The 11,058-nt window shown below is 40.5% G+C and overlaps 1 protein-coding gene across 1 annotated transcript; it reads left to right on the top strand.

The window, feature by feature from the left end:
* The first annotated feature begins 4,437 nt into the window (after positions 1-4,437).
* evx2 (even-skipped homeobox 2) lies at positions 4,438-8,970 on the top strand. Its single transcript, XM_034575001.1, has 3 exons — positions 4,438-5,300; positions 5,824-6,050; positions 6,577-8,970. Exons 1-3 carry the CDS (start codon positions 4,904-4,906, stop codon positions 7,195-7,197), a joined length of 1,245 nt encoding a protein of 414 aa, XP_034430892.1. The 5' UTR covers positions 4,438-4,903; the 3' UTR covers positions 7,198-8,970.
* The last annotated feature ends 2,088 nt before the right edge of the window (positions 8,971-11,058 follow it).

The following is an 11,058-nucleotide window of genomic DNA, read 5'->3' as shown; positions in this document are numbered from 1 at the left end:
ATATTCCACAATCTACCTCCCAGACACTGACCGTAATAATTGAAATAAATAGGATTTGAAACGATGCATGAAACAATAACAGTAAATGAAATGAGGAGTTGTTTAAAAATGTGCCCTTAAGAACGTGTCAGTGCTGGAAGTCAGTTGTATATATAAAGATTGCTCATTTACAATTTTCTTGCTGATCAAACTATGTTGTCTTACTATATGATCTCTACAGTATTATCTGTAGCCTGTTGGTAGGATGTCCAACTATCTTCACCTGGCTGTTAACGGAATGAATCCATTTTTATGGCTGTAGCATCGATAGCACGTTATTGGCATTATCTCTGCTGATTAATCAAATATTTTAGCTGATAATCGGTAACTGAAGAGCAATTAAAATACAAGGACTTGAGTTTTGTGAATTTTCAATACAGATTAGATATATGTTTAACAAATATTTATGTTGAAGATAAGTTTACTGTGCAGTATGTCATTAATTATCCTTCAACCCGTCTCCATGAAGTCATTACATTTCCACATGTAATATCTAAGAGCATCAGCAGGAGTTAGCTCTGCAAAATGCAAGAAATATGGGGACCAGGCCTGGGACCGGAGAATGGATCAGGGCCGTGACCGGGACCAGCGCCCCTTACAACCTCTTACCACAAACAGTGTTACGTCTTTTGTATATGATTATTGATGAATTTGACAGCTTGTTCCACAAAAGAGATGTTAACGTTCGTAGAGAAATGTGCGTTGGAGGAAAATTTGCTTGACTGACAGGTGTCTAATCCGGTTCGAGTCAGCCATGACGGTTGCTGCTTGTTTGTTCAGCCTCAGCTCAGCCCTGCAGGCTCCCTCCTCGGCTAATGCTCCCCAGCAGTGTCTGATATTATGAAGTTATTCCATCAATGTTTTGCTGCTCTCAGATCATTTGAATGGCTTGTGCACACGCTTGAGAATACTGATCGTGTTACTATTGTTGTTGCTTTGGTATCTTGTTTGGATTTCTCAACCTGACTCCAGGGATTTTAGACCATTTTGACAAAGAACAGCTATTAGAAAATTAGCTGGCTGGCAAACATGTACACATATACAAAAATATTGATAAATGCATATGAATAAATGAAATGGTCTGTATATATAGCACTTTTCTGGTCTTAATGACCAGTCAAAGCATTTGTTCGGTTTATTGCCATTCACACACACATTCATACAGTGCATCTATAGGCATCAGTTTTTCTATGAGAGCCAATTCGGGATTCAGTGTCTTGCCAAAGGACACTTAGGCATGCAAATGAGGAAGACTGGGATCAAACCGCAGACCTTCTGGTTAGAGGACGACCGCTCTACCCCCTCAGCCATAAGTGAAGATGAAAATGTGAATGTATGTGTTTTTTTAAATCTATGGCTTTTCTTTGAAAATGCACCTTATGTGAAAAAAGGTAGCTTTCCAGCCTGTTATTTTTATACTGACATTTACAGATGTTAATATAGCATATGTTTTTCATGTATATTTTACAATTTCATTGCATATTATTATTATACGCTATGAAGATCACTGGCCCCTTGGGTGTTATCATGGTTTTCAGTGAGTCATAATCTAGTTTCTTAATTCATTAGTTTATAGAAACATACTATAACTTCAGAGAGAAATATCCAGTGGGAATAGTAAAACATAACACATCCTGTGACTTTTTCCTTTTTCCTCCTCACCCTAGTTTAGCAGTCTCAATCTGTAGCCTCAGTACCTGGGTGAATACCCATTGTGGGTTTGTGCATGTGCAGACCTCAGCAGTTCTTACAGGTCCACACAGTGAAGTGCTATGATTGTTCTTTAGTGCAACTTCATCTGAAGAGCTGCAATGCATCCATCCTTTGAATCAACCTGAAGAACGGTCTGAGAGCCTCTTCAAGTTATCCACGAGAAACTCTTCATGCCCAAGTATAAATGGATCAGAGAAGGGAAGACATCAGAGGAGAAGGGAAGACTCCAGCACTAATGCAGCAGCACTGTGACGGATGGACCACGGGGATTTGAGTTACTCAACAACAAAAACGTTTCTCCTCTGACATCAGACCTTTACAAGAGACACTACAATTGTCATATAATCTCAGGTGTAACTAATAACATTATTCAAGTGTCCCAATAAACCATGATAGTGGGACAGGGAAACAACCTGAAACTGAAACAGAGAAGTCAAACTCAAACATAGTGAATTTTATTATTTACACTTGGGATTCCATTACTGTGATGTAACAAAATATCATCTATGAGAAAGTTCAGTCATTTAAATGTATTTTTTGAGAAAAAAAGGAAATCCCATAGTCGACAAAAGGGAATATTAAGCTATAACTTTGGAAACCTTATAATCCAACCATGTTTATATTGTGCTCCATGTGCTTCAGAAAAAATGTAATATCTTTAATGAAACCAAGCTGTCGAAACAAAAACAAGATTTACACATGTTTTTTTCTCTCTGCCTTGTTGAGCTGAGCAGAAAAAAGAGATTTCACACAAAAGGTCCAAGACAAACATTATGCAACCCACTTACAGTGTAAGATCGTCCCTTAAGATGAAACTCGGTTCATAGAGATTCGTCAGCTGCACATGTATGCAAATTACCTAATTATATTAAATGCTAATTCCTAACTCTCTTAGAGAGGAGAATGCATACCAGTGTGTTTCTTAAATTCAATGTTATTTAATTCAAAAACACAAAAGAAAACATTGTGTTCACTAAACTTAACTTTGATATTAAATAGTGACTTTTGCAGCTGTGAGCTGTAAGACATGATTCTCCTTAGAAGCTTAAAATCAAAACATCAGTTTGCATAAAAAGCTTTTTGAACAAAATGACTATAAGTTGAAATGTATTATAGTTTTATAGTGTTATAGGATTAGCTCCATGAAGTGTGTGGTTATTATAATGTAGCTTCCAGGGTTAGGGTTAACATCATATTGCTCCATAGTATTACAAAAAAAGACTAAAAGAATGAGGCTTTTTGGCTCGACAGCAGCTTAAAAGGTCCAGTGTGTAAGATTTAGGCGAAAGGGATCTATTGGCAAAAATTTAATTTAAAATATTAATGTTTCCACTACTGTGTAATCATCTAAATTGTACCAATTGTTTCCTTTACCCTAGAATGGGCCCTTTATATATAAATAATTTATATTCCGGAGCAGGTCCTCTCTACGGAGGCCGCCATGTTTCTTATAGTCGTCCAAACTGGACAAACTAAACAACTTTTGAGTTGTTATGACAACTGAAGGCTGCCACAGGTTCTCCTTCATGTTTGGAAGGGGAGGGTGAGGTGAGGGGTGTTCAGCTGCAACAAGCCACTTCACCACTAGATGTCACTAAATTCTCGCATTGAACCCTTAAAATCATTTACCAGCTCCCAAATTAAAACATATATCTTAATCTATTTTATTTCCGTGTTCATGTACCCAGTGTTCAGGTCAGGACATCAGGTGAGGCCCACACCCGTTCAACAGCCACCATCAATGACTGCAATTACCATTAAAATCCTGCAGGAGGCGCCAGAGGACGTGCAAGAGGATGATCTGCAGGCACCGTCTCCTCACATGGAGAAACCAGGAGTCCATGCAGGTCTGTGATGTCTTTACATATAGGAGCCTCCGTTAGAATTAACAGGCTGCATAAACATGTACCAGTCATTTCCGATAAATACAAACATTACCACGCAGCTAACAGAGGGTTAATGACTCAGGGGAAATATTAAGTAGTAATAATCTAAAAAATAAATAAGTAAAAGATTGTGTTAAAAATGTACAATGTGAGAATATAAGATGTTAAATGTGAGTAGCTTCATTCGTTTGAATCAAGAGCCAATCGAAAAAAGGTGAAACACGAAAAAGAAATGAAAATAAAATAAGGATTACATGTAAAAAGAGTATTTGTATGTTTTAGTTAGTTTAAAAGATTACTTATTTCTATATGCATTCCAAATAGAACTGTGTGCTGTCGTGTGGAGATGTGTAATAATGGTCGCATTATCACCACATCAAAATGTGCATTTGACGAATAATGCAAAAAAAAAGAAAGAATATAAACTGCACACAAGAAAACCAACATGGTCCTAAAATCTCAAGAAATATTTTCACTTTTAATGTTTTATCACAAACTTGCACGTTAATGTGCGTTAATGGCGTAACTGGTAAAAACAATACGAAATAAAAAGACAAAAGAGGAATAAATAAATAAAAGAGGGGAAGATTAGAGAGGGGGAGGGCGCAGAGAGAGAGAGAGCGAGAGAGAGAGAGAGGAGGGGAAACAATAGAGAATCAAAGCATGATAATATTCCTAAATGAAGAGGGAAATGTTGCAGCGCTCATTTTATTAATCAGACTGTCAATTTCACCCAAGAGGCCAAACCCAGGAGCAGAGAGAGACAGAGTCAGATCAGCGCAGGGACGCGCACCTCGCTCCTCACTCCTCTCCTCCTTCTCCACTTGGATATTATTCGTCTGACCGAAGGCCGCCTCCATCATCAAGTGACAGCCCTCTCCTATTTATTTGCTTATAAACCTGTTACAATAAATGATCATTGGAGCAACGTCAGCCGAGCATTTTAACAACGAAACAGCAGCGAGCACTTTTTTTTTTTGATGAATGACATTTCGCTGCAGGCGGGGAGGATGCTCGCCTCGTCCTGAGCTCGTCGGCTGCATTCAGATTCTTTCATTTTTCGGCGTCTTGCTTATAAAAAAGCTTTAGAGACAGTTATTTAGAGACAGTTGCTGCAGTTGCATGCGGATTTAGCTCCGACACAACTCATTGGTGCTCCAGCCCCCTGGACAAGAGTGCGTGCGTTGTGCGTGAGTGTGTGTGTGTGTGTGTGTGTGTGTGTTTTCCGTTCCCCCTCTCTCTTCCTCCTCGTCCTGCACAGCTTAATGATGGAGAGGATAAGAAAAGAGATGATATTGATGGAGAGAGGGCTGCACAGTCCCGTCGCTGCGGGGAAGAGGCTCGCAGACGCGCCGGGGAACTCGGTGCTGGAGGCCCTGGAAAACTCCCAGCACGGCGGACGGCTGAGCCCGAGAATAACTTCGGCTTCCCTGCATGGAAATCTCGGGGACATCCCGGGGAAAGGCAAGTTTGAGATCGACAGCCTGTACGGGACGCACCACGGCAGCGAGAACAGCTCCTCGGCGGAGATTTCGTCGTCGGAGAGCCGCAAGAAAATGAGCCTTTACTCCGAAGTTTCGCAAGAATCAGACGTCAACAGTGATGTGGAGGTGGGATGCCCTTCGCACCGCTCCCCGAGCCAGCACAAGGAAAACAACAAAGGTACACACCTCATTTTATTACGATTTATTAGATTTTTTTTATTGTATTTGAATGCTGCGGATAATAATATTATTATTATCATTATTGTAATACTATCATTGTCACAACTAAAGACAGAAATAAAGCTAAATAATAATTATTATCATCATTTTTATACCACTACTGATTCTAACCACCTGAAGCTTAATTATTTTTCAGTGGTAATTATACCTGCAAGGCAACAACTATTATTACTACTACCATTACTTGTATTATTATTATTATTAGACACATATGTTAGACACTACTATCATCATTATTATTTGTAGACAAATAATAATTATTGCTACTACTACCATTATTATTAGACAAAATTATTATGAATACAAATGTTAGTCTCAACTTTTTTAAACAACATTTTAAAATAGTTGCGTTCGTTGTATTCGTATTAAGCTTTGAAATAAACTCTAGGCCGACACACAAGTGGCCCATTTTATTTGAAAATTATCAATAAAAATATTTCTGTTATCGTTTCTATTTTTAGGGTTTTCAGACAGTAATTCCGGCTCATCCAGCTCGAACTCCCTCCAGAACATGAACGGTAACGGGTCCAACAACTCAAACAGCGACCAGGTCAGGAGGTACCGCACCGCTTTCACCAGGGAGCAGATCGGGCGACTGGAGAAGGAGTTTTACCGAGAAAATTACGTGTCGAGACCGAGGAGGTGTGAACTGGCCGCGGCGCTAAATCTGCCCGAAACCACTATAAAGGTATGAATCTCCATTATTCCTGTGCAACGTGTAGCCTGGCGTGTGCATGTGCAGGGAAATGAATGGTGCAGGTGTAAAAAAAAAAAGTTACTTGAAAAATAATAACACTCTTAACTCTCAATTTTAGTGAAGATTATTAATGGTGCAGTGTGATTTTATGATTTTATCTTGTGCAACAAATAATGTTTTTATATTTTGCTCGCTCCATTGCATGGTGATCAATTCAAATGTTGGGCTGCATTTAATTAATAGCCCATGCTTGTTATTTAAAATAAATTATTAACTGCAAAATGTGAAATATTTTACTGACTGGATTCGATAGTTAGATTGCAACCCCAGCAGCATGTGAGGGCGGATCATTTTTACGCACAATGATAAGAGTGTTTATAAGGAGTGTTTAGTACCAGTGCAGGGATGAGTGTGTGTTTTGCATGAACGGACGCTGAACCGCTCCTCAGGTCTAAATTTAGAGGCTGGAAACAACATGGCAGCTTCAATATGGGCCTTGTTTTGACTGTGTGTGCAGGTGTGGTTCCAGAACAGGCGGATGAAGGATAAGAGGCAACGCCTGGCGATGTCCTGGCCTCATCCAGCAGACCCCAGCTTCTACACTTACATGATGACGCACGCCGCAGCTACAGGGAGCCTACCGTACCCTTTCCACTCGCACATGCCTCTACACTACTACCCGCACGTCGGTGTCAGCGCAGCAGCAGCAGCCGCCGCCGCCGCCTCCAGCGCGGCGTCGTCACCTTTCGCCACCTCCATCCGGCCCCTCGACACCTTCCGGGCACTCTCCCACCCTTACTCGAGGCCGGAGCTCCTGTGCAGCTTCAGGCACCCGGGACTCTACCAGTCACCCGCAGGCCTGAACAGCTCGGCGGCGGCGTCTGCGGCTGCGGCGGCCGCGGCGGCTGCGGCGGCGGTCTGCGCCCCGTCGGCCGCGGGGCCCTGCTCGTGCCTGAGCTGCCACAGCAGCCAGGCGGCGGCGAGCGCGCTGGGCGCCAGGAGCGCCAGCGCTGACTTTGCCTGCACAGCCTCGGTGCCACGATCCGAGAGTGGATTTTTGCCGTATTCCGCCGCAGTCCTCAGCAAGACGTCAGTCCCGTCACCAGACCAACGAGAAGAAACGTCACTTAACAGATAACTCATCACGCACCCTCACGCGTCCGTTTCTTATTTCTGCTCTTAGGGGATAGGCCTACTTTAAATGTCACACCTGGGTAAAGCATTCCTTTCTTTGACAGCACTGTAAACGCACACGTGAAGATTCATTTCTAAAAAGTCTGACTCAAGTTCCAAAAACTCTTTATAACATGAAAAGCTAAGCAGTGAATTTTTAGCAGCTCATGAAAAGACTTTTCTATTAAAGCTCCTGTGTTTGTGCCAGTAAACCACTTTTTTTATGGACTGTGCTGGAAACTTATTTGGGGGAAATATCAGTGTACTCATCCTGCGACCATGCCTCGATCAAGATTTCAACTGGATGCATTTATTTCTACAATTCCCACAAATTATTAGAACAAACACTAAGACTGGGTCACATCCACATATTCCTGCAGCTCAAATATCCAACGTGAACAAATCCTCTGGTTTGAACACACAAACGTGGGCTAATTATACCATCTAAATTTAGATAGCAGAGGGTCCCTGCTCCTCTGCCCAGCATCACCATCTCTTCCTTCACTATAGGCCTAATAGACTGTGATTTTTTTGGCAGCCATAGCTTCTCCACCACCCCAGCCCCTGCTCTGTGGGGACAGCCCTAATCAGCCGGAGAGGTGCATATAATTCTGCAGCGCGTCTTCCGTGTCAATTTTTATGTTAATAATGAGAGGATCATGACAAAAATTGCCAATCATGTACCTAGATGGAGCTCCTTTGAATACGTGACTGTAAGAAAGTTGCTCGTTCTGAGACCCGCTGTCAAGTGCTAACAACCCGCGGAGGGAAGTCATTAGACATACAAAAGACCCGGAGCAAGGCGACAGTCCTGGTACACACAATGCACTGCATAAAAAGATAATATCTGACACATGGAAGGCGTAAGAAATATATTATATATACACACAAGCAGCCTGCAGAGGAAAAAAAGGGGGCCACTCACAATTCGTCTGCAGATCATGTGAAATACCTCACTGCCCTCCTTATCTACATTGGGGCTCATTATATCAAAACCCAGTGTTTTCATATTGGTGTGTGATCCTGGAGCTGCTCACTCAGCAGGGTGACGGGACTGAGTTCAGATCAAATACTCTGTCTGTGCCTGTAAAAAAAAAAAAACATGGCCATGTGCTACTTTATTCGTTCCTGTTGGGACATCACCGATATGTTGATTATAAAACATGTGAACTGTAAATCGTGACAAAAAATATTTTGCAAAAAAAGAAAATCATGGATAGTCCTACTACTGGTTTAGCTGAGTTATTGATCGCCCTGGAAAAGCTTCACGAGCTGTGGATGGTAGGCTATTTTTTTTCTGTTTGAGTTTTGGACAATTCTTTTGTTGTTATTATTATTTATTTATTTTGTGTGACTTGCTGAATGTTTTTAAATGTTAAAACACTGGATGTACACGCTAGTAGCCTACAAATTGGCCTGTAAAACACCAATATTTCCAAAATTCATGATCTGAATTTCGTGCAACAAAAAAAAAAAAGAAAGAAAAATTCTGACTGACTGATGGAGAGGGAGAACATTTCTTCTTCACTGTCCACTCAAAGAGGCTTTTGGCGAAAGGGCTGATGGACGAGCACTGAAATTAAATGGCGAAAAACAGTATTGACCTTTTGTCCCTCGAGTCTCTGTTATAACTCTATATCTCTGTATTTAAAATATCAATGACTGTATGAATTTAAATATTTTAACTTGAAAAAAAATGTGCAATATGAAATGTAAATCATGTTATTTATTGATCGTGTTTGTTCTTGGAAAATAAAAAAAATGTTTACACATTTTCGTTTGTTTACATTACTGGTAATGAGATTTAGTATTTCAAGTATAAGTTTATATATTTATTTAGCATATTTATTTATTTATCTAACTATAAATATTCTCTTTATCTAAGCATATATATTAATCTAAGTATATGGAGATAATTTATTTTTACAATGACACTGAAAACACCTTATAGGCTTATTTAGTGCAATGGCACCATTTCTATAGAAAACACTGTGTCTAACATTAATTACAAATATGTGGAAAACTACAGGGAATATGAGGCCTGCCATCACGGGTCATTCCGGCCCTATAATTTACCATTATTTTTACATTACCTCTAAATGATACAAGCTGATACTGTCGTTAATTGCACTTGGTTAAAATATAGCCTCCACCAGAATGGCCCCGAGGGACTTTAAGATAAGTTGCTTTTTTGAACGTCCCCATTATAGAAATAGGATTAGGGCAGCAAATATGGGCGTGATATATCACCATGTTTCCTTGCTCTTTACTAAAGTGAGGGCTGCAACCCATACAACAAAGGCGCCGAGATAGATGGAGGTGTAAAAGGGAGAAGACAGAGGCCAGAAAAACACTGCCCACAATAACACGATTAGTTTTGTATCCAATGTGCACGACTGAAAAAAGAATTCATCATAATGCAGAGGACTGTCTGTCACCTTCGCTGAATGGTTTTTGACAAGAAAATAAATCTTTGGGTTGTTTAATACATTTTATATTTTCTTTATTTCGGTGCTAATAGAAAAACCAAATTAAATGTCCACCAGCGAGATAGAAATGCAAAGATCGATGATCCTGCCCCTACTGTCCAATCACCCCTATTTAATTGACTGTATTTTCAGGGTAATTGAACTGCTTGTTGTAAATTGAGGATTTTATAGAAACGACATGAAAACTACATTTACTGACATTCATCGCATCTTTGACATTGATTATCTGATCAGCGCTGTGTCACGCTAACCTCCAATTCTTCATTACACACTGTTTATGAGCTGTTACAGAACAACTTGCTTGTTCCAGAGTGATTGATTGCCTTATTAACGCGTGTTCTTGTAAGTGTGACCGGACTGATTACGATGCATATGTTTAGAATAATGTTTCATTTAGCTGACTGCGAGTAATGCGGGGTGACAGCTGCTGCGGGAGGACAAAAAACCCTAAACTACAGGGAGCAAGCGGGGCCAAAACGCATTTAAGGTGGAACTCGGAGGCAGCACAACACCCGGATGGTCAAACGCATGTCAACCCAGCGGCAGACGAGGGACTGACAGGCCCAGTGAGCCAACTGCACGAAACAAGCATGTTTGGGACTAAAACCAGATAAAAAGCCTGGTTTCTTTTGTCACTATGAACGGTTTTGACCCGATTCCACAAATGTGAGACTGTGCCACAACACGGCTTAAAGCAGCTCGTCCTCACATCTGAATCTGATGCAGCAGCACAGTGTTTACAACTGGCCTACCAGCTGTTCCACCCAGACATTGACTCCATCAATCAAAATTCACCCCAAAAAAACCCCACCAGCTTTCACTCCAGACACCTTTCAGAGTTTAAAAAAAAATAAATTCCATTTCAGGTAACATATTTCTACCAAAATGTTAAAAGCCAGCGAGCGAACATCAGCTGCAGCCTGATGAGATTTATGCCACCATTATGCTTCTAAAGTAGTCTCTGCTCGGTTTGTCTCAAATCATTGCCTCCGTTCAAATGTTACTTTCATATATTACATGACATTAATTCAACTATAGCTCATTAAGACAGAATGAAATGGTTAAATTAACTTATCAACTCATAATGATGATGAATGGGGTATTAATTCACATACAAGCTGGGCAATTTGCAGTTTTGCGCGTTTTGATGGTTCTCAAATAACATTTAATAGAACGGGTCATCCCCTCAATCAATTACATGAGCATACGAGTCGGTGGCATGGAAAATCCTTTTTTCATGCATATGTATTGAAACGTGTTCTCAATTATCTTTGGAAATTGCTTTTATTGGCTTAAAGATTCATTCTTCCAGTGGTCCTTAGCTGTGGATGTGGTTA

The sequence above is a fragment of the Hippoglossus hippoglossus genome, chromosome 21, assembly GCF_009819705.1.
Source record: "Hippoglossus hippoglossus isolate fHipHip1 chromosome 21, fHipHip1.pri, whole genome shotgun sequence".
In the NCBI taxonomy this organism is placed as follows: domain Eukaryota; kingdom Metazoa; phylum Chordata; class Actinopteri; order Pleuronectiformes; family Pleuronectidae; genus Hippoglossus; species Hippoglossus hippoglossus.
Note: the sequence above shows the minus strand (reverse complement) of the source record. Positions and strands in the feature narration are given on the sequence as shown.